Source organism: Anolis sagrei, chromosome 3 (genome assembly GCF_037176765.1).
Source record: "Anolis sagrei isolate rAnoSag1 chromosome 3, rAnoSag1.mat, whole genome shotgun sequence".
Taxonomy (NCBI): domain Eukaryota; kingdom Metazoa; phylum Chordata; class Lepidosauria; order Squamata; family Dactyloidae; genus Anolis; species Anolis sagrei.
The window spans coordinates 148022050-148047322 of NC_090023.1; the positions used below are offsets into that span (position 1 = coordinate 148022050).

Here is a 25273-nt window from a genome sequence, read left to right on the forward strand (position 1 = left end):
TTATGATTACATAAACCACAGATCATTGATACATATTAAGGGCTTTCTTTAATGCACTTTTGTGGGAATTTTTTTTTTTTGCCTGATTGCTATAGTTTGACGTTGGTTTTGAACTGCATTAAATAGTCAGTGTAGATGGGGCCTCAGTCTCAAAGGATAAAGATGCAGAAACTCTAAGAACTCAGAACAGTCTTGATTCCATTAAGGAAAAGTCAACTGGAAAATGAAGACTTCCCTGTCCAGAAAGATCTAACCGTTAGCTACAACATATGGGATCTGTTCAGAAGCCAGTTATTCACATAGGGCAGATCAACATAGCTCCAATATCACCAATGAGAAAGGGGGAGAAAGAGGGACTGGGAGTACTGAAGTCCTTTTGCCCAACTCGTCACAATATAAAGAACCAAGGGAACCAATGCTGCAGCACTTACTGGGTTTAGGAGTACTGTCAAGAAGAGTTCACCACCACGAATGCTTTTGTCCAGCTCCTTTGAGCCACCAGGATATTCATTATAGAAGATAGTGTGAGTGAAAAGACCACAAGTCTGTCGAGGCAACACCTGGATGAGTCAGAAGAAGAAGAAAGATTAAGGACTGCTGCAGGTTCCTGCTGAGAATCATAAAAACAGGGGCAAGTCAAAGCAGAGCTGAAAGTGCCACCAATTCCACTGACTTAAATTGGCTCCTGGTCTGAAAACATCTACAACAGTGAGTCAGAGAATTATCTTCCCAAACACTACACTGGGGGAGGCTAACAATGAACATGCATGCATACACGTGCACACCAAATTTATTTATTTGTAAATGTTGACAACTGACATATAAATATTAAGCGTTCACATAAAACAAATGGGATCTCCAAAGAAATGCTTTACTTGCTGATGATTCTAGTCATTCAGCCATGCTCTCTTTTATTTTCCTTTCCATCAACTTCCCTTGTTTTATTTATTTACTTTATTTATATACCGCTTTTCTCAGCCCTCAGGCGACTCTTTCAATATTATCTTTCAATATTGTCTTTCAATATTATTCCAACAAATATTCTGTAGCCCTTCCTGGGTTGTCGTTCCTCCCAATCTGTTTAGGATTTCCCTTCCCTTCAGGAAATCAAAAGGCACTTCCTTATCTCACCATGATCCCATTGTGGATAAACCCCCGTCGGTACCGGGCAGGACGAAGGTGAGGATATTCTTCCGTGCTGGTCACCTGAATGCCCCAGACAGTTTTCCATGCCTCATAGAGTTGTGCATGAACAGGGTAAACACCTGAGTGATGGGGAGCAACCGCATAGCCCATGTCTGTGGGGATCCCGTGCTCCTGGAAAGAGAACACAAATGTTTCGGATGTATATTCACTTTGTTGTTAATGAAAAAAAGGACAGGTTATGACAAGGGGCTCTAGGTCAAGGCATGAATCTAAAGGGACAACACAAGGGACTATATTGAAAGGAAGGATCAGGGTTTATGCCACAGTGCATTTAGGCTAGATTTGTTAAGAGCTAATAGCTTACGGAGAGTACAAATCACCTCCAGTTGATTAGACAAGGAAGCTTTATTGACACAATACCATTAAGAAGGCCTTATAATTCACCAGGAGTCAAGGGTCAAATGTGTAAACCGAAACATTCCCAGTGAGCTGCCTCTTTACCAAAGCAAACTGCTTGTTGAGCTTCATTTGCTCGGCCAAAACAGTAACATTGTGAAAAAGATGTGGCTGCATGTGACTCCACATGTGAGGAAACCACCAGAACTCCTTCTTGTGCTTCAGCAGCATGTCATCCCCTTCATCTTCTTCATCGGTACCTGGAGGAACGGGAGTCAGGGAGGAAGAGGGGAAGGGAGCAAAAGGAATAGATGTTCAATTGTCAGTCGAAGAAAAACCAAATATTTGAAATGTTAGCCACTAGCTAGAAGTCATGATTCAAAGTTTAAACTTAGCAGCTTTGATGTAAAATTTAAATAGCTACTAGGGCAGGGGTGTCAATATCATGTTCATCAGCTGGTTATAGGAAGCCTACCATGCCCCTATTAAAGCAGCTCCACCAACTGCTGATGAGTTTCCAGGCCCAATTCAAAGAGCAGGTTATCACCTAGAAAGCCCGAAATGCTTCAGGTCCAACCTATCTTCAAGATCACATCTTTTTCTATGAACTGGTACAGGCACTAAGATCTACCAGGGAGGCCTTCCTCTCAGTCCCACCTCTGTCTCAAGTGCGGGTGGTGGGGATGAGAGAGAGGACCTTCTCAGTGGAGGCCCCCTGACTTTGGAATGCCCTCCTGAGAGAGATCAGGCTTGTCCCCACTCTCCAAGCCTTCTGTATAAACTAAAGACATGGCTTTTTAGAAAAGCCTTTGACAATGTTTAGAAATTCGAGGACCTAGAGATTATGATCTGTATTTTAATGTGTTTTAATGTAATAATGTACTATGATGTTATTATGCATTAGTTTATTTGTATATTGATTCTCTGTTGTTAGCCGGCCTGAGTCCCTCCTCGGAGGTCGAGAAGACCAGGTTATATAAGCTATAAATAAATAAAATGTCACTGTGCACTTTATGAAACTGATATTGATTGCAGTTTGTTTTGTTCTGCAGCTATTGTTACATTTTACTGTTCTTAACCAGGTTTTTTAAAATGATGTTTATGTTAGTTGTTATTGCTTTGTGTTATTGACTTTCCACTTTTTGTATTTTATGGGTTTGCACCTCGAGTGCTTGTGAGGTGTCCTGAGTCCTTCCAGGAGATGGTGGTGGGGTATAAATAAAGTTTTTAAATTATTATTATTATTATTAATAATAATAATATTGCCATTATTATTAATGATTGCCTTCAAAGGGTAACCATATAGCTATGTAACTATGTTGCCCTGGCATTGAAAGACTCGTGGGCCACATAAAATGACATGGTGTGCCAGATTCAGCCCACGGGCCTTGTGTTTGACATATGGGAAGGAGGCTCATTCAAATTGGTTCCATAGTGTGATGGTGGGTAGGGAAAAAGAGCTGCAATTCTTGGTCCCCCCAACTGTAACCTGTTGTACAGCACAATCTCTCTAAGTGGCAGTTTTACTTGGAAGAAAAGTACTCCCTGGCACACTGTAAACATCCAAGAATGGTCAAAACACCATTTGGGCCAATAATAATAATAATAATAATAATAATAATAATACTTTATTTATACTTCGCTCCATCTCCCTCAGGGGGACTCAGGGCGGCTTACATGAGGCCACGCCCATCAACGCAATACACAAAACATAAAATGCAAAAGCCAATATAATAAACAACACAGAAATATAAAATCAAACATCAAACATAAGAAATTCCACAGGGCAGGGCCACTTCAGAATAAAAAATTGAATATTTTAAAAACACTGCAACAGACCACATACTCCCAAAAGCAAAGGATTCCTTATAAACTGCCCAGGACTGCAGCATGGGGCATCTCCATCCCACTCCCAAAAAGTTCTAACCAGATTCCCTCCTAATCAGCTTTTTTTTTTAAAGCGTTTTAAAACACTACTAACCATGTATTCTTTTAAAATCCGGCTCTAAGGACTATACAAGGCATGTGAATGAATAAACGAATCTTACCAGTGTGGTAGAATTTTCCAGAGAATCCCAGGTTGAAAGTGAAATTGGGGACTAAAGTCCTCAATTTGTTCTGAGTGTTCAGCAGAGCCTGCAAAAGAATGAAAAGGGGAGGGGAAAGATGGGAGAGTCCAGAATCACAATCTCATATTTTATTCAATATGCAATGCTGACTTAACATGAATGGTCTGAGCCAAGCTCTAGATGGCAGCATTAGAAAGAGGTGCTTTCCCAGTAGTAATTGCAACAAGTTGCCCTCAAGGGGACTACAAAGAGACATAAGTGCTTACCTGTCTACGAAGTATCCACCCCACTAAGAGAAGCCAAGAAGGCACCTTTAAACTGGCTAGAGTCTTCACTGTGGAAGCATTGTCCAAACCTGTAGCACCCGTAGCTACAGATAGATCAACTAGTTGAAGCACCAACTAAGCAATCTTAAATATGTATGTGTTCATCTGTCTCTTAAATCTCTGTAAGGCTTGGTCAGCTAGCTTTAATTCACTGAAACAGCCAAGTACCTCCTTAAGATTCAGTTTATTCATCAGCATCAATCTAATAAGCCTTCTATTATGTCATTCTGAGTTCAGCAAAGCATCACTTACTGAACTTAAGAGGGCTTTCTTAGACAAGGATTTTCAGAAGTGGTTTTGCTAGTTCCTTCCTTTGAAAAACAGCCTACCGCATAGCTCTGTACCATAAGACTATTCCTGCTCTTGAGTTTGGGTATTCTATATGAACATGAGCTATGTACTAGCTGACATGTAATCTACTTTCAGTTTACTAGCATGGAAAACAGTTTCTTTGGATCCTTTCCCTTCCTTCTTTATTTATTTACAGTATTTATATTCCGCTCTTCTCACCCCACAAGGGACTTGGTGCGGATTACAATGTACATATACATGGCAAACATTCAATGTCATAGGCACACAACATATATAGAGAGACACACAGAGGCCATTTAACATTCCAGCTTCATGAGTATTCTGGCCATCAGGGGAGCTGTCACTTCACCGTCCATTTGTGACACTGATGGTGTACTTCCTCATTCTTTGCATTCTTGCTGGATATTTTTATGGTGTTGTAAATTAGTTAAATTAGCCTCCCTGCATAAGCACTACCTAAATTTCCTACTTGATAGGTGCAACTGTCTTTCGGGCTGCAAAGGTCAACAGCGAGCTACACAATAGTCGGAAGCTCACTCCAACCTAGGCTGCCTTTGAACTCATGACCTTTTGGTCAGTAGTGATCTAATGCAGCTGACTCCCAGCCACCTGCGCCATAGTCCCGGCCAACAATACTACTTTCATGAGATCAAGTCCCACCTAGTGAATGTCAGAATAAAATCAATTCCAGAGTGACCATCTTACAGCACATCCATACCCCCAAGTCAACTTAGCAGATGACTGCCAATGACTAGTTATTTAAATCCTACTCCAATTTCTGCTTACATTCACCTTCTTTGGGAAAATTAGGGAGTCACAAACATCCAGGTTGAAATGGCGCTAGTTGCTGCCTCCCTTTACTGCTCTACTGAGGGAGAGTTGCTAGAAATTGGCAAAAATAGTCTTCCTTTGGGGTGGGAGGGACATGTTTTTAGAAGACTGTTTTGAACTCAGGATTCTCATGATTACTATTATTATCTTTTGTCTTGGAGTATTGTGTGGTTTTCTACTGACGTTTCGCCTACATCTGTGTGGCTGGGCATCTTCAGGGGATCCTCTCAAGATGCCAGCCACAGATGCAGACAAAATGTCAGGAGAAAATTCTTGGAAATAGCAACCTTCTACAAGCCCCCTATACTAGTTATTTGTTATGTATATAATTGTGATTTCTTACTATATTGTATGTATATTTTGATATGCAGTTTCCCCTTAACTCTATATTGTTTGATGTTGTGGGAGGGACTGCAGACCACATGAAAAGATCTGGGACTCTTCAGACTGAGACTCCATTTTAGAAGTAGTACAGTTTAGAAGTCAGGCGGTACAGTTGATGGAGTCAGGAGTGTTAGTATGCCTACAGTAGTCAGTGTCAGTATGCCATAGTGAGTAGTCTGTCTTTATTGAGTCCATGTTCAGTAATGTATTAAACCAGTGGTTCTCAACCTTCCTAATGCCGTGACCCCTTAATACAATTCCTCATGTTGTGGTGACCCCCAACCATAACATTGTTTTTGTTGCTATTTCATAATTGTAATTTTGCTACTGTTATGAATTGTAATGTAAATATCTGATATGCAGGATGTATTTTCATTCACTGGACCAAATTTGGCAAAAATACCTGATACCACCACCCAAATTTCAATACTGGTGGGGTTGGGGGAGGGAGTGATTTTGTCATTTGGGAGCTGTAGTTGCTGGCATTTATACTTCACCTATAATCAAAGAGCATTCTGAACTCCACCAGCAATGGAATTGAACCAAACTTGGCACAAAGGCTATGGAGATTCCTGGTTTTCCAAAAGGTTATGATCTCTAAAAGGTCATGCTTTTAAAAAAAAAATGCTGCTGGAACACGGCATACAGCCTGGAAACCATACAACATTCCAGTGATTCTGGCCATGAAAACCTTCAACAATATATCTTTTGTCTTGTTTATTTCTGGCCTGATTTTGGCCAACAATCCTTGTCTGCACTCACCGCCTGTGTTTTGCTCCTGAATAGAACAACGCCTACTTCTCTGGAAGTTGGGTGTGAAGGGTGGGGTGAAAGATGAATCTAGGAGGCTTATAATCTTGTATGCTAAGGGAAGTTTTAAACCCTAGCTGGGATTACTATGACAACATTTCTACTAGCTGGCAAATCCTTAGCAAGCCTGAATCTTGACAGTGCCACTACCACCAGCTAGCCCACTCCACAAACCTCTGGATCAAAGCATATCTGCCAGTTCTTAGCACTAAAACTCTCTTGAACTGAAACCTTAAAGGAATAGCCAGCTTGATAATCAATTGTAAAGTGGAAAAAGAGGCAGAATGTTGTACTGTAGAATACTGAAAACAAATCAACATAATTAATGCTATATTTTGCCTATTACTGCTTTTCACGTTTACTTTTTAACTACCAGTGCAAGAAATTTTCATTTGCACAAGTTCTACCATCTTTAACATAAAAACAATTATCTGTGCCTTCTTTAACCAAATATTGCTTAATACTTCTATTTTCAACACAGATGAAAAGTGACACAATATATTTGTAATCTTCCATAGTCACAGGCCCTTGGTCCTTCTCATTATAACAGCTGTTGTGCTTGAGACTAGAAGTATATCTCAGTTACCAAAGTAAATGTGTTCCTGGATGTCACTTCCTTTACAGAAATTTTGACATCAGAGTAAAAAATAACATGGAAAGAACAGGGATCAGTTCCTATACCACAAGAAAGCTTTTTATGCAAAAGTAATAATATGCCCACGTGAAACGAAACTCCCAGTTTATAAGCCTTGCCTAAGCAAACAAAAATATTTTCAACCTTCTGAGGCAACTTGAAAGTTTCTTCTAAAATGCATTCAGGGGTATTTCTTTTTTCTCCAGCCTCCCACCTTTCTTGTGGTTTCCATTTTGGTGTCAATTTTACAGATCTGTGTTCTTTTTTCTTTCAAACATACTGAAGGCAACTGGTAAGATAAGCTTATCTCTTCTTCCTCTTTTGCTTTTTGTGTACACTCAGTAATTCTGAAGTGACCTGTTGTTTACTTTCGTGTTATAGACAGCATACACAGCTACAGTCAGATTGACTAGAATAGAATCCCACTTTTCCAATGCAAGTTTCGTTGCATTGTTTACTGCAGATATAATGGAGCAATCTGACATTGAAAATCTGTGTTTTTCCAGCCCTCCTTCATTGGTTTTTAGCTGATGCCACTAAAAGCCTTCCAGCTAGATAGTACAGAAAGAAAAAAGAAGCTGGATGCATATAAAAAGGCTTTGTAAAAAGGAGCTTCTTTGCCAGAGGTTTCATTAATTAAAGAATGCCTGTATATATTTTTGAAATATATATATCAGATACTATTTATATTCAAGTGTAAGCTGACCCGAATACAAGCTGAGGCACCTAATTTAACCACAAAAAAAACTGGGAAAACGTAGTGACTTGAGTATAGGCCAAGGGTGGGAAATGCAGCAGCTACTGGTAAATTTCAAAATAAAAATAGATAGTAATAAAATTACATTAATCGAGACATCAGTAAGTTAAATGTTTTTGAATATTTACATAAAACTGTAACTTAAGATAAGACTGTCCTACTCTCATTAAATCATTATTCTACCCTTCTTCAATGTAAATGTGCTTACGTATCCTTCCAATAATAAATAGAGTAAAATAATGGAAATGTAATAACAATAATAAAAATAGATTAAAATCATAAAATAATAATAATAAATAGAGTAAAATAATACATGTAACAATAACAATAATAAAATAAATTGTAATAATAATAGAGTAAAATAATGTAAATGTAATAATGTAAAATAATACATTTAATTATTAATAATAATGATAATAGAACTGCCCTGAGTCGCCCTCGGGCTGAGAAAGGCAATATATAAATATCATAAATAATAATAATAACAGAGTAAAATAATAAATAACCTTGACTTGAGTATAAGCTGAGAGGGGCTTTTTCAGCCTAAAGAAGGGCTGAAAAACTCTGCTTATACTTGGGTATATACGGTATATCACTTTACCCCTCAGAATTGGGCATGTTTTCAGATCATCTGCTTAGTGTAACTTTTACCAACAACTACCAACACATAGGAATGCATTATGTTTGGGAACAAGGTCCAGTGTTTTCAACACTGACATTAAAGAAGAATGGATTCCTGAGCATACGGATTTCTTTTGATATTAAAGTCTAGTGTAAACATAGGAAATGTGAATACACTACCAGACTCCAAGTCAAACAAAAGTGGCATAACCAGTTATGTAAAAAAAATATGAACAGATGTTTCAGATTTTACAGAGAATGCCAGGTTGCAACATTGTATCTACCCTAGTTCTGCACATTTCTAAGAATCCCAACTTTCTTTCCACAACTTTTCATGTAAAAACATCCTCAACAACAGCCTGCAAAGGAAAAATTAATTGTAATCAAAGGAAGTAAAGGAAGTTTTCTTCGGAAACAATTTTCTCCAATTGCACACGATCTGGATCCTTTTAGAAAACAAGACAGGAAGAGCTGCAATATTTAAAACTTCCTTTAGCATTGACGTAATGCTCTTAAATCCCGTTTAGGTTAAATGTCAGCAAATCAAACCAGCTGTTTGGTCATGAGGAAATTCTGACTACTTCTTCTGAGACATCAACAACAAACCCATGAATTAATTTCTTGCCTTTGTTCAAAATACCAAAATTCATTAACTTCAGAGAGCTTCTTTTCAACTGGTAAATCTGAGCTTTATCTGTTTTGCCTGAAATTCTGTTTTACTGATCTCGGATTATTGCTTCATTTCATTCTTCTAAACTGCTAAACAAAATATATTTTACAATGATCTGGTCTGAGTTTATTTTTTATAGTCTCAAGGGAAGCTTTTATACCTTCCATCTAGAAAAGGAAGCAGTCAGCAATTGCCAGGCATCGTTTCATTTGTAAAGCTGTTTGCCTGGCCCCGTTCTGGGTTCACTTGTGCTGAGAAATCCATGCAGATGTCGCACAGAACAAATGGGAGTGATTTTTCAAAAGCTGTTGTCTCCTACTAAAAATATATGACAATTTTCTCTGATCTGGATTTGTTGCTGTGTCGGGTTTCATAGAATCATAAAGCTGGAAGTGACCACAAGGTCTATCCAGCCAACCCCTTGCCATACAGGAACACCCAGTCAAAGCACTCTCAACAGATGCTTAGAAACCTCCACAGAAGAAGACCCCACCACACTTTGAGGCAGCATATTCCACTGCCAAATAGCTCTTATTGTTAGATAGTTCTTCCTAATGTTTTTAGGTGGAATCTCTTCTCCTGAAATTTGAATCCATTACTCTGCATCCTGATCTCTACAACAGCAGAAAACAAGATTGTCCTCTCTGCAAAGGGACAGTTGTAAGTTGCTCTTGAGTCCCTTTGGGGAGAGGGGGTGGGGTATAAATAAAGCCGATTATTATTATTATTATTATTATTATTATTATTATTATTATTATTAGAAACACAACAAGATGAGTCCACAGTAGAAACTCTACTGGCTGCTGTATTGGATCACACGTCGGACACTTCCCAAGTGTCTAGGACTGTGTGATGTACTGACAAATAATGTGTGCAGATCCCAGTAAGGTGACCTTCTGCAGATGGTAATTTTGTCAGTGCTGATTGTGTTTAAGTGCAGGCCAAGGTCTTTAGGCACTGCACCCAGTGTGCCCATCACCACTGGGACCACCTTTACTGGTTTGTGCCAGAGTCTTTGCAGTTCGATCTTTAAATCCTCATATAATGTCAGATTTCCACTGGTTCTCTTCAACCCTGCTGTCACCTGGGATTGCAACATCGACAATCCATAACTTTGATGATGATTATTATTATTACTATCATCATCATCCTTTCATATACAAATTTAAACATGGCTATCATGTCTACTCTCACCTATCTCTTTTATAAGCTAAACATTCAATCAAAAATAGTTTATTGTACGGGTCCAAGGCCATGACAAAAAGCACCACACATGCACAATAGTACCCTTGGAGTACAGGCACCAAGGATGCTAAACAGAAACCAAAATTTGCTCCCACAACAAAAACAATGGAAGTTGATAATAGTTAAAATACATTTTAGGAGAGGATCCAGTTAACCCTGGTTTCTCTTCAGATCGTATAAATCTTTTGCTAAACATACCCAGCTCCCTAAGCCTCTTCTCACAGGGCTTGGCTTCCAGGCCTTTGATCATTTTGGTTTCCCTTTTCTGGAAATTGTTCTTGAATTGGATGCCGAGAACTGCACACAGTATTCCAGGTGAGGTCTGACCAAGGCAGAATAAAAGGGGACTATTATTTTCCCCAATCTATACTCCTATTGATGCAGCCTAGAATTGCATTGGCTTTTTAAGCTACTGCATCACACTGTTGACTCGTGTCTACTTGTGGTCTACTCAGGGCCCTTCCAGACAAGCCCTACATCCCAGAATCTGATCCCAGGTTTTCTGCTTTAAACTGGATTATATGAGTCCACACTGCTAGATAATCTGGGAAAAACAGAAAACCTGGGATCAGATCCAGGGATAAAGGGCCAGTTTGGGAGGTCCCCAAGTCTCCTAAATCCCTTTCATGTTTTTATGCCACATGTCACCCATCCTATATTTGTGTGTTTCATTTTTATTGCCTAAGTGTAGTACAGTATATTTCTCCCTGTTGAAATTCATTTTAATAGATTTGGCCCAGCTCTCTAATCTGTTAAGGTCATATTAGCTATCCCTCCCAGTTGGGGGATATCTGCAGATTTGAGAAGCATGCCCTCTATTCCAGTGTCCAAGTAATTATTAATAAAGATGTTGATTCTTTCCTGGTATTGATGTCAGGCAGAACAACAGAACCCAAAGGAGCAAGCAAACACAGCTCCACCCAATGCACGGCCTTACCCCAGACCTTAGTTCAACAATAAACAAACTGAACTGAATCCAATCAGAGATTGTTGCTGTGTGCCTTCAATTAATATCTGACTTGTGGCAAACTATCACATACCTCGTAAGTCCATACCATACAAACCTCCACTTCTCGGAGCCCTGAGGAAGCGAGCAGCAGTCTGCAATTGTAGGATTGAATCCCTTCCCTCACTGCCATCCCTTTTACCTTGTGTTTCATTCTTTAAGAATGATGGTAAGTCTGGCAGGTAGCTGTCCAATTAACCATTTGTAAGGTGCTCTTTTTGGCTAGAGGGCTGGATATATACACTAAATATACATAAATAGGTATCCTATGGTTTTCAGCCTTTGACAAAAGAACCTTAGTAGACTACAATAACTTAGCTCAAGGATATGACTGTAAGAGAAGCATCACTTGTCTGCCATTTCCTAGAACAAAACGAAGGTATTTTTAAGTTTTCCAACCGGCATCTTGTTAGATATACTAGACTACATCTCTGATCCTAAGTAGAGATCTGAAGTCCAGAGGGAGGGGGGCACAGAAAAAAAACCTTGCAATACAAATAAATAAAAAAGAAAGACCCCTTTTTCTTTTTTCCCATTGCCTTTCCCCCCGAAAAGGATTGGGGGAAAACAAATTATGGAATATTTCATTTCTGAATGTTTAATAAAATACTTAAATACAAAATGTTCACATATTTATTGTCCCCTGGTCATTTCCACAAGAATATGTAAGAGGAAGACTTTTCTGTAAGAGTATGCATAATACCAGATCATTACAATTCCTTGTCTTGGCTACCTTGTCTGGGTCAATTTTATAAGAATTAGTGCATTATGTCTCTAAGACCCACTGGAGCACTAGTCGAAACAATATTATGTTTTTCTACTATTGATGGTTTCTTCTGTTTTATTAGGGGGAGGTGCCTTCTCCTCAAATTGGCAGAACTGGAAAAGCTTCTTATAATTCATATGTTTCTTACTGTTATGAAACTTGCAGCTCCATTTGTTACAAAATGGAAAAATGTAATTATATTGCAAATAAGCTATATTTTTTAATATATCAGACATAATTATTAGAATTTTATGCCAACTGCACTGAAAATCTGGCTATAATCAACAGAGAAAAGCAAAGTGCTGCGATGCCTGTCAGATCATCTTAATATCATCTCAATTTCAAAACACTGGAGGGGCTGAGTGTTTAAAATGGGAGGATACCTAATCTTTTAATTATTTCTCTTAATTATGTTCCTAAAGATTTTGGGAGAAAAATGTCATATTACAAAGAATCTATGGTTTGCAACAACAAAACGTGCTCCTTCATCTGCCCATATTTTTAATGGAGAGAAACTGCTGAGTCTGTTTTAAATTACAAGAAGCTAAAACCACTGAATAATGTTCCTAGACGCAGCATTTTGCTTCCTGATCTTTTGAATGTATGTTTCTATTACATTTCCACCCATACACTCCTTTTGTCCAACTTTACCTCCACATCCGACACCTTCATGCGTGTGCCTTCTTTGCCCACAAAGATATCGTCAATGTCCACAAGGATGTAGCGGTCAAGGGTGAGACAAAGACGTTTGCCGGTCAGGTAAGCAATAGCATCCACAAATATGAGCTTGTGCAGCCAGAAATTGAGGTTATTGCCAAAAAGGACTCGCTGAATACCATCATGTAGACCCAGGTCCTGCACCACTGTAGCATGCAGAGCCCTGTGGGTGGTCAGGTGAGGGATTGACTCTGATGACTTGGTGCTGGCCATCAACACGGGCTCATAAGTTGTGTGATTTGACTGGAACACTGTCCAGTCATCGCCAGGGAGAGGACCTTGTTCAACTTCATTAGCTTGGGTCACATATAGCAGTGGTGCGTTGGGGTTGATATGATAGTCACGCAACCCAAGGTTGGAATGTAGAAAGAGGGGAAAGCCCTTGAGCTGAGCACTAAGCAAGCTGTTCTCATTTGCCTTGAAGAAACCAATAATCCCTACACCATACTCCACACAGTATTTGTCCAGCAGATCCCTATTCCAGGTATCCAGATTCACATATTTAAGGATGTTCTCATAGATAATAAGAGCATAGCGGCCGTGGTCCTTGTCTGTTAGAGTGGGCATGTCCCCTTTTCCAGGGGCAATCTCTGTTCTGTATTTAAATCGGCTAGATTCCAAGATAGCCACAATCTCCTGTCCCAGCTGAGAGTAGATACTTTCCACAAAGACTAGCACCACAGGGTCTGTGCGTGAGTTATCCACCGATTTTGTGAGCCTCCAGCTTGCTTGGGGTGGAATGAGGACCCTGTGCTGGTTGCTGCAATCACTGAAGGGCAATGGGGGTGGTTCCTTGATTTTAGGGCTGTTAGTGACATAGTAGGCCAGGAAGCACATGGAGATCAGGCTGAAGGCAATGAGCAGCAGAATCAATCTGTGGAGCTCCAGCTGTCGCACATGCCTCACTACTTTCCATAACTGACTCATGGTGAGGTGGGTTGCTTATCACTTCCTTAAGCTTGGCACCAACCAAGCTGCCTTCGGTGTCTCCACCGCCACCACTGGAAGAGCCAGTGGCAGCTCACAGAGAAGAAATGTGGGCCGCAGAGAGGGATGAAGATTAAGCAAGCAGCTACAGGACTAGACACCCAGTGATCTGCCATTTATCTCAAGTGACCATGGTATTCAAGTCCCATTGCTCCTCTGAAGGCTGCCCCTCTCTTCTGTTTCTCCACTGGCTCAGAAGAGTCCTAGGATAGAAGTGGTTCATGTGCAATTATGAATTCCTTGGATTCAGAAGCAAATGTTAGGCATCGTGGTAAGAATGCAACGGCTCTCTACCAATTGAAGAAGTGCTTCAGCGAGTTGGCCTGCTGGTCACATGATGGTCCCCTTCACTTGACTATCTGCAATCAAGAAAGAAAAAAGATAAATTAAGAACTTCATGAATTAAAACCACCCTTCAACCTTTTTTGTCTTCTCAATCCCCATAACAGCCATTTAGCATCTGCAGCCACTGAGGTTCCAGGGCTCCATGGGCTGCTTCACCACTACCTTGGTTTTGTAGAGCTCTTGGCTATCCTAAGCATGCACATGACAGCTTCTTGTTTCTCAGCAGCTCTTTTTTGGCTTTCATAACTTAGCACCTTAGCTTGTTTTAGTACATATTTAGGGAAAGACAGAACTTAGCTAAGATCTCACCTCTGCCAAAAATCAAGATATATTTGGAGCAAGTGAATTAGTGACTCTAGTGTGACATTTTGAAAGGTCTCCTGATAACCCAAGCAGGAGGTCAAATTAACAGATCCTTCTTGAAACAAAGTATGAGATTTCTCAGTATTTTTATGTTATTTAATCATTAGAAGTATAATCCAATTCATGACACCAACATGCAGCTATTGAATTCCGCAGCGCAGTATGCTATGGCCAGGAATCAAGACAAGAGGAAACAAGGAACGGTGGAATTTCATCACTCAGCATCTTTCAATACTTCTTTTCTCTGTTCATAATTTCAGAAAAACTGCCACGATCACTTAGGCTTTTCATTCTGAGAAATGCATGATTTCATTAATCCCACCAAGGCAAGGTCTTTAAAACACACGCTCAAAAATTCAATCCTATTATGAGATTAATTCCACCACAATTTTATTTAACTGTATATATGAGACAGGATGGAATGTACTTTGGAGAAAAAGTATCAAGAGTAATGCAAGGAAAGAAATATACATCAATATCTTTAGAAATGCCAAATAACTTCAGCACCAAAGTTTAAGACTGAGGTTTAGAATCAAAGATGCCAAACACACAAAAGCTTAGCTGAGATGGAAGAAAAACGGATAAGGTGCCAAAAACCACAGAAAAAGGAAACCTAATGAGGCCACAGAGAGAACCACTGAAGAGTTGTTGGGGGGAGTGGAAACCAGCTCTTATCAAGAAATAAATCCTTTTACAGTCACAGCAAGTTTCCCCAGTTTAATGTGGCAGGATGCCGCATAACAATTTTAAACAGACTTGTAAACAGATTGTAGCATGAACTGCTCCCAGGCATCGCAGCTGGGAAACGTTTGTATGGAAAGAGAAGTGGGTGTTTTCAGATGCAATATATACACACTATCATACCCGAGATGTGTACACAGTGGCGACCCTAAGTCTAAAGCAGTGGTTCTCAGACTGCGGGTTCCCAGATGTTTTGGCCTTCAACTCCCAGAAATCCTAACAGCTGGTAAACTGGCTGGGATTTCTGGGAGTTGTAGGCTAAAACACTGGGGACCCACAGGTTGGGAACCATTGGTCTAAAGTTTGGGGTGGGGGGGGGGGGAGAGATAAATGACTTTGGAGATCTGTATTTGGCCCGTGGGCCTTAGTTTAGGAACCCACGATTTACATCATTTGGCACAGAATTTGCTTGTCTAAGGAATTCAATGCCAACTGAGCATTCTATATGCTATTTCTGCAACAGATAGACATCTTCTCCCAGACTGCTTGGTATTGTGGGTCAAAGTTTCCAGATACACACAACCTGAAGTATTTCCTCTTTAGATATTAAAATATTAGTAGCATATCTAGCATTTATTACTCTTACTTTATTGGTACTAAGGGCCTTGTACTTGGTTGCCAAATGAACAGGAGATAAATTGAATCCTTATGCACCTGTGTCTAGTACATAAATCAATTTAAACCAACTGTATAAACAGTTTCACCAACTGATTATTCTCTTCAGCTCTGCAATAACAGGGCCTCCTTGTGTTACAGGGAGAACTTCAATAAAAAAACAAAAATAAGGCCCCAATGGCAGTGATGTGTGTGAGCCACTGTGCAACACTCAAAAGGACTTTGAACTAAAGCTATCTAACAAATGATAGTGAAATTGAATTAGAAAGATATTGTAGGAAGCATTAATATTTAAGGGAAATGGGAAAAGAATGGGACTTCTTCCTAACATTTCTAGGTTTATTACTTGGATTCATGAATGCTGAATGCACTATTGCACTTTACAAAACTCGCACAGACACTATCAGAATCTAAGGGCTTGCTCTATCTATATAAATAAAATGTAATGTTTGTTTGTGGGATTAACATAACTCAAAAACCACTGGACAAATTGACACCAAATTTGGATACAATACACCTACTAGGCCAGCGAATGACCATCACTACAAAAATTGATCTTGTCATTTGGGAGTTGTAGTTGCTGGGATTTATAGTTAACCTACAATCAAAGAGCATTCTGAACTCCAATGATGGAACTGAACCAAACGTGGCACACAGGACTCTCATGACCAACAGAAAACACTAGAAGGATTTGGTGGGCATTGACTTTGAGTTTGGGAGTTGTGGTTCACCTACATCCAGAGAGCACTGTGGACTCAAACTATGATGGATCTGGACCAAACTTGGCACAAATATTCCATATGCCCAAATATGAACACATATGGAGTTTGGGGGAAATAGACCTTGACATTTAGGAGTTGTACTTACTGTGATTTATAGTTCACCTACAATCAAAGAGCATTTTGAACCCCACCAATGACAGAATTAGGGCAAACTTCCCACACAGAACTTCCATGGCCAACAGAAAATACTTAAGGCCATCTAGTCCAACTCCTTTCACCAGGGCAAGAAAACGCAATCAAAGCCCTCCTGACAAAGAGCCATCCAGCCATAGATATATATAGATATATATGATTCACACACACAGAGATAGTATCATAGATTTGAAAGGGACTCCTAAAGAAGGACAATGATATTTTGCATGTTCCAGAGTAGGCAAACCAAACAATCTCCACGTCAACACAGACAAACAGCAAGAAATACTGTTTACCCACAAGCATAAAGAAATTACACATATTAGAAACCAACACTTTCTCATAACTTTATTTTCCAGATCACCAGACTGGGACACAGCAATGTGTGACATGGGACAGCTAGTATATTGTAGAATGCTAGACTGTATGTCCATGGTCTGTGCAAAAGGGGCTACTGCACTTGTTTTCTACTAGTGAGTTTTACACGGGCAACAGGCTGGCCACTGTGTCAAATAAATGCAGACCTTTGATTCTGATCCTGTAGAAGTTTTTCTTATGCACTGTGATAGACTGGTCAGAAACAAGCGATGAAGGCAAAAGAGAGGCTGAAAACAGAGAAGGAAAGCAAGCAGTGTTATGTCTCAGTAAAGGTCTTAAACAAGAGCTTGTTTGTCGCATGTTCCTCACGACAAGAACACACACAAATGAAAAGCCTATATTAGATTGCTACTCAAGAATCTGTCAGCTTTGATATCTTTAACAAGGTCTCACTGCCAAAGGGCATGCCAGCTGGCACAAGGTGCATGGAGCAGTTTTGGAAGCATGTCATGGGTCTGGCATGAAGGAGAAGAACTGAAAGGCATAATGAAAGAAAATAAGATACCCAACAGTAATCTCTCTACTCAAGCTACTAAACCCAAGTAAGGTTTCAATGCAGAAAAAAGCATGTTAAAACGGAAGTGGAAACAGAGAATCTGCTACTTCTGGAGAATGTGTATATATATCTGCGAGACACAAAATTCATTGTTTAATCTCCAGTGGCACAATAGATGAAGTCTGAATAAAAGGCACTAGGAAGGGACGATATGGCGTAGTGTCAAGAGCATCTAGTTTGTACAGAAGCTGCATCGTTATATCTTAAAAGCAAACCAGAAATTTAAAAATAATTCCATATTTTAAAAAAAACACTTTTTAAGAGAATGCTATAAAATTTAAATAATGCCTAGCAATTACATGCAAAATAATTGTAAATAATAATTTTAAAGCAAAAAGTAAATATTTCTAGTCATACCAGCTACAGGACATCATTCCCACACACTGCATTACTTTCCAAATGTACATCTATTTTGTCTCATTCTCACGTATCTCACTAGAGATATCTAATTTATTTAAACTTGTTAACTTCCAACTTCTAGATCCCAATGTAATGTTCTCTATTTAGTCATGAACTCACAAATTCACCTTGAACATTATCCATCTACCAATCCATCCATCAGTGTAATTTGCTTCTATGAGATATTGTAGATATTATTTTCTCCAAGTAAGCTAGCTATCCTGAACTGCCCTATATACTCATGTATATGCCCAGAAATTTTAGTCAACAAATCAACCACAAAAATCCTGGGTCAACTAATCCATGGGTCAATGTGAGTAACGTACCTTAAATCTTGTTTTTAAAAAGGAACAACAGGCAGTCCCTGAGTTACAAACATCTGACTTAGAAACAACTCATAGTTAAGAACGGGGGTGAGACAATAGGTAGTGAGAGAAAACTACCCCTCAGAAGGGAAATTCATTCTTGAAAGAGTTATCTTTGGAAGCTTTTAAGCAGAGGCTGGATGGCCATCTGTCAGGGGTGATTTGAATGCAATATTCCTGCTTCTTGGCAGGGGGTTGGACTGGATGGCCCATGAGGTCTCTTCCAACTCTTTGATTCTATGATTCTATGATCATGGGGAAAATGTGTCTCCACTGAAGCTCTCTCACTAATCCTTGTTTCTACAACAAGCCACATTTTTCAAAGTCCAATTATCACAGGGACAGAAAGTGAGGTGAAATCTTCTGAACAGGGGTACAGACAGCAAAACAAACCCCACAGGGTGTTAATTTTTCCCTATGGTATCCAAAGCTAAAGTGTGTGTGTGTGTGTATGTGTATGTATATGTGTATGGCTGGAGTTACACTTTAAAATGTACCTGTTTTGACTTAAATATAAATTCAATCTAAGAACAAACCTACAGAGCTTATTTTGTTTGTAACTTGGAGACTGCCCGGATCTCCTTCTCTGAGTGGCAAAAGCTTCATCAGTCATGGGAGAACCTAAGAAACAGAAACTCCCTCTGCCATAGTGCCATAGGAAAAGGATTGTTGGGTTGTTGTAGGTTTTTTTTGGGCTATATGGCCATGTTCTAGAGCATTTTTATAGGAAAAAGATTGTTGGGTTGTTGTAGGTTTTTTCGGGCTATATGGCCATCTTCTAGAGGCATTTTATCCTGACATTTCGCCTGCATCTATGGCAAGCATCCTCAGAGGTAGATCCTACCTGTGATATGTTCATTTCCAGCAGATGGGAGTAACATCATCTATGTTGGGTTGGTCCTCCCACTTGCTCCTTATAGACACTAATAAAACATTCTGATCCATGCGAGAGGCTCAACCTGTCCCCTTGAGGGCTAGACATTAAAAAAGCCCAAGACATTTTCATATTTCAAAAGCAGTGTTCCAGAATTTGCTCCTGTCAGCTAAATAAACTACACGTGTCCCAGTGGAAAGTAAAGGAAGCTCTTCTGACTAATCCGTCTAGTGTGGTGGCCCTCCTTGTTCTTTCCTGAAAAGGTCAGGTGGATTTTACAGTTGTTATAGCATTAAACAATCATCAAGTAGCACTTCATGCTGCTGTTTTTGATCTTGAAGTCTGGAGTTTTCAACAGAACAGTCTGCAAAAACTGTAGCGCTATGAGTTTTAAAGGCTATTTTAAGTGTATTTATTATATTTAATCTGTTTTTACCACATTCTACTATTTAATTGCTTTTAAACTTTTATATTGTGCTTTTTAAAGCTGACTAAAGTGTGGGATTGTTAGCTGCCTTGAGTCCCCACGGGGAGAAAGATGGGATATGAATAAAGTTAATAATAATAATAATAATAATAATAATAATCCCCAAGAACTACAATTCTAAGTGGGTGAAAGTGCTATGGAAAGGACTGTTGGAGATATTCTAACTGTTGCTGTTTGTGGTTTTCTAATCTTGGCATCAACATTTAGATAAGAGATGGCCAAATCCTCTTCCAGGTCATTTAGACGTTATGGGAACAGGATGTAGATTTTTCAAGAAAGATTACTTAACTGAAGAGGCATAGGTCCTTTTGAAAAAATTAAAATGTTTGTAAAGATCGATATCGTATCTCTTCCTCATGCCTGTTGTATTTAACAAAGGAAAGAAGAATTAATAAAGAAACAGAGGCAAATATTTTCCTCTATATATACAACAGATGGTGTCAGTGAGAGAGAACTCTGATAAATCGTTTCCATGTTTACAGAGTAGGGATTACTTGATATTTTAAAGTCATCATCACCAAAATCAATTTAAGGGGAAACATGGACCTGCTGACTACAAAAAGTCATCCCCTGCATTACTTAATCACAGACCCACATGATTGAGCAATGGCCATTTTACCCACTCTATTTTGACAGATTTCGTTCTGAGAATAGGGGACCCAGGAATATGGCTGCCCTAAGTCTCATGTTTTTTTAAATGAGGTCAATTGCTCCAGCGGGAAGAAGAGGAAATACACATATGTCTGATCCACAAGTTTTATAAGGACAGACTACCAGAGAGCAGCTAAAAACATAGCTGTCTTGAAGATGGACAGGGAAGCAATAAACCATACAGAACTATAGTTGCAATGATCCTGATTTAAATACAAATAATTTTAAATCACACGTTATATTACAATGACCACAAATATGCCCAACACTGTCTAAAAATTATGTTCTGTTTTGTTCCAAGTCTTCGGCAGTAATCTTACTTGTAACAGTGAAAAAATAAAAAAGCATTTCTATTATACGATGGCGCAATGGATTAAACACTTGTGCTGGCAGGACTGCTGACTGAATGGTCAGCAGTTTGAATCTGGGGAGTGTGGTGAGCTCCCATCTGTCAGCCCCAGCTTCTCATGTGGGGACATGAGAGAAGCCTCCCACGAGATGGTAAAACATCTGGGCATACTCCGGCAACATCCTTGCAGACGGCCCATTTTCTCACACCAGAAGCAACTTGCAAGTTTCTCAAGTCGCTCCTGATTCAAAATTCAAAATATTCAGAACAAGGCAAGTATAGGGCTTTTCTAAGCTGCACTACTCTTCTCAAATAGTTTTCAGTTAAGGTAATACCTATATCTATATCTATATACAAATATTAGTAGAAATATACTGTGGTGGAGGAGGGAGGGAAGGAAAAATATAATTTACATCAGTGTAAACTAGCATAATGCCATTACTATTTGTTGAATTACTCGGGATTTATGCTTGTAACACTTGGAATATGGTTTAATGATTTGTGTTTATACCATAATAAAATATTTTTAAAAATATCTATATCTTTCTAATATCTGTATCTCCCTACTAAGGAGATAGAATTATGTTTAAGGAAAGCTCATTCTATTCATAGTTCATTTGTTTTCTTCTGTTGTGCACCTGTACTCTGATACACTACAACAAAAAAAGCTATCCAATTATTTCCCCTTAAAATATACACAACAAAAAGATTCAGTAGATAATCTATCTCCACAAAGCAACCTATGCTATAATTGATTATCTCAGCAGAGACTAAAATATCTTTGGTACCTCCTATGAGATGAGACAGAGAGAAACAGGAACAGTGTTAACTGAAGTATTTGTATGTTATCCTTCTTACCCATTTACTGAGGGCAGGTGGTTGACAGCAATTGTTTGTAAAACTAGAATGTTCTTTCTCTCCTTTTCTACGTGTTTCTTACTCACTTTTGCTCTCTCTTATTCAAACAGAGCTGGGACAATCCAAAGTACCATTGTTTTCAAAATAAGCTACCTCTCTATCTACAGCTACCTCTCTACTGCTGGACAGCCATGTTCTCCCTCATGACAATTATTCCAATTTTCCAGTTGGGGAAACACAAATGTCTCCATCATAACCACAACTACCAGCTTCCCATAACATATTGTGCAGTTGAAAAAACTGCACAAAATATTTTTTCTACAGTGCTTTATGATTTATTTTTTCTGCTATTCTTAATAAAAATGATTATTCAGAATACAATAGATTTTAAAGTGTTATTCTTAATGGTCTCATCTTAATATCTGATTCTGGATGGAAACATTCCTATAATAAAAAGTTCGTAAGAGAAACAACTCACCTGAGGAAGGAGATTCCACACAATGCAATGTTGTGTGACTGAGCAGAAGAAACTAGGGTTCAAAGGGTAATCATCATTCTTGATTTCAATACAACCAAAGCTGGATTTGCAAATATTTGTGCACTTTTCCAAATCGAGCTAATGATTACAGTTCATGTAACCTTTTAGATGGCTTCTAGGCTAAGTCACAGAAGGCTTTTTCTGTCCACGCAAGCCAAAATAGAGTTAACTAGTGCACCAGATAGCGAAAGATATGGTCAGCAACAACCCTTGTGCCGAAAGAGATAGTTTTGCCACCACACTAGAACAGCTGTCAGAGAGCTGCAACTGCCTCCTCCCCTTACATTATACTTGTGTGCACAAATGCCTTTATGGGGTTGACTGGGATTGCACACATGGAGAGGACATACATATTGTATGAACTAGCTAAGAGCAAGTCAATGAAAACATTTTAATGGCACTGATTTGAACAACTGCCTATATTAACTTAAGAGTTCTGGCTATAGCTCAGTGGACAGAGCACAAGTCTGACAATACAACCTCATGAAATGGAAGAGCCTGGAAGCTTTGGAGAAAAAACACAAACAAAGCACTAAGAACTACTTCCATTTACAAGCCCCTTTCCGAAGACATTGAGGCTCTTTGCTTGTACGCCTGTGGGCTGAACGGCCTGTTTTTCACCATCTCTGTTAAGTGCCTGCCTTGTTCAGAGGCACTTAATAAATAATACATTCATCTCCAGTGCAAGTTATGAGACTGACAAGGATAAAAGAAACTATACCAGTCTAACAAGGTACCATGTCTGCTGGCTCAGAAGAGTTACAGCTTTTATTAACATTGTTTAAAATTGACCTGCAGGCTTTCCACCTTCCTTTTTCGTATCATATACTGTACTGTAATGCCATTAAACTGTAGAGGTGAAGCTCAAATAACACACATTTGCTAAATGTTTTTACAAGCTAATCAAATTCAAGATGGCATTTAGCTAGGAAATTTAAATGTAAATATAATATGTCAAAATCTAACATATCTCTACAGATTACTCTCCACATTTACACGTTTAAGTTTTGCAGATTTGATTATTTGTAGATTTGATTAATATGTTCTCTATATGACCTCCAGGGTGACTCGATGGTCAACCTCCACTAGTGGACCTAGAGACTGCTAGAGAGGTATCCTCTCAGGTTTAAAAAAGTGTCTATTATTTGTGTTTTTCCACTATTACAAGGGCTCTGTATCCTTAAACCCAGCAAAAGTGGAGGGCCTACTGCATTTTAGGAAAGGATTAACAACCCATCAGCTGTTCACTTTCTCCAGTTTTAAATGAGATTTAAATACATTTAACTGTAAACATGAAAAATGGAATATATTTGCCATGCTGAATAAAAAGCACACTTTAATATTTACTCCAACAATGACAGATGGCCTGTCTACATGGGAAGGGAAAAAAAAAAAAAGAATTGCCTTGTATTTTCCCAATCTGCACAGACCTCAAGTTTGGCTTATTAGTGCCACAGACATCAAGGTGATTTGTCTTAAGCAGCAGCACATGCCCCCTGAGCAAACTCACTTCAATGTGAGATTCTTGTAAAAAAAAATTCCTTCCATATTACTGGCAGCCACATGTATGCAAACATATTGAAACATATTGAAACCGCTAGCTGCAGAAAAGCCGCTGACCAGAAGGTTAGCAGTTCAAAGCAACAAGCTCGGTTGAACTCCCAACAGTCAGTCCTAACTTCTGTCAACCTATCTGTTCGAAAGCATGCAATGCAAGTAAATCAATAGGTAACGCCTCGGCGGGCAGGTAAAAGGGCACCCCACGCAGAAATGCAGGCAAAAAGATTGGAGATGTCTACAGACAGCAGGCTGTAAAATGGAACAAAAGCGCCTACCCATGGCCGGAGTTGAGCATCGCCTCCAAATGCCGGAGATGAAAAAGGGGAAGACCTTTATCTTATCTGTGTATTGTTTGTCGTTGTTTGTTGTGTAAAAGGCATTGAATGTTTGCCTTATATGTGTACTGTAATTCGCTCTGAGACTCTCCAGGGAGATAAAGCAGAATATAAATAAAGTGTGTTATTATTATTATTATTATTATTATTATTATTATTATTATTATGGCTGAGTTGTCTTTGGTTATGCAGAGGTATGCTAATACCAATCTACTGGTATACTGATCACAGAATATCCGAAAACACCATATTTCTTTAAAAAAATAAATAGCACCAGCGAATTTAAAATCCAGTTGTGACTCAACCCACTTCCTGGCAGAAAGGATCATGTGAGCTGCTGGCCCTAGTTATCTCCCACCAACCAGTTCACACTACCTCCCTCCCAACTCCAATGTGAAGGTACCTTTTTGGGAAACACACATACACACACCTCATTCAGATCTTTGGGCAGAATGCTTTGTAAATGGCAATTCTTTTTGAAGTGCTTTAGCAATCAAAGAAGGTTGGGATGCAAATCATCACATACAGCATATATCAGAACATCAGCCAACACAAGGTATGATTTTCTTGGTTGCGTAGAGTCCCTCGGAATGACTAAGAAGAGTTTTTTACCCATCAAAGCCTGAAATGTCAAATGTAATTTGATAAAGTAATGGGGATGGGACCAGTGAGCACTTCACTGTCAAATGGACACTGTCATTGCTATTGATTGCCTGATCGATCTACATGTGGTAAGGCTAGTGTTTCTACTTTTTTCTCCAAAAAGGATAGAAAATCACCTCTAAAATGTCTCCCTGAACACAACAGGGCTGACAGGCATTCCCTGTCCTTGAAAACTGGTAAGCTAAAATCCACACTTGAGTGTTCTACAACGTCTCCTTGAAGCACTAAGAGTATCAATTGCTGAACCTTCCACAGAGCTGCAGCCAGGGCACCATCTTTAATGACACTGTAATCCTACTCAGATCTACAGGTACTCAGGAATTATACCAGAATCACAAGATGCAGATATAACCAGTGGAGGATCAGTATAGAAATCAATCATGTGTGATTGTACAGATGCTACCAACTTGAACATCTTGTACCTTAAGACACCATAAAAAGTGACAGCTGCTGCCCCTGGTAAATATAAAGTCATTAGTCTTCATGAGATGGGACTGGCTACTGATTATACACCATGATCATGTGACAACTTGGATGCTCTATCATACAGGCTTTATCTGAAAGCACCAGCTTTAGAAAGTCTTGCTACATTTGCCCTAAAGGAA

At 39.1% G+C, this 25273-nt stretch overlaps 1 protein-coding gene across 5 annotated transcripts in view; it reads right to left on the reverse strand.

Annotated features, from left to right (window-relative positions):
- The window catches only part of NDST2 (N-deacetylase and N-sulfotransferase 2), an 83727-nt gene that overhangs the window by 10700 nt on the left and 47754 nt on the right, over positions 1–25273 (reverse strand). For 3 of the 5 annotated variants that reach the window (XM_060769168.2, XM_060769166.2, XM_060769169.2), the window contains 5 exons: positions 12625–14036; positions 3591–3678; positions 1648–1802; positions 1132–1317; positions 432–560 (listed from right to left, as the gene is read on the reverse strand). In XM_060769168.2, the coding sequence (XP_060625151.2) occupies positions 432–560; positions 1132–1317; positions 1648–1802; positions 3591–3678; positions 12625–13617 (1551 nt within the window). In that variant the 5' untranslated portion in view covers positions 13618–14036. Of the gene's footprint in view, positions 1–431; positions 561–1131; positions 1318–1647; positions 1803–3590; positions 3679–12624; positions 14037–17179; positions 17261–22050; positions 22352–25273 lie in introns of those variants that run through there. The other 2 variants (XM_060769167.2, XM_060769170.2) reach the window with 2 other exon arrangements.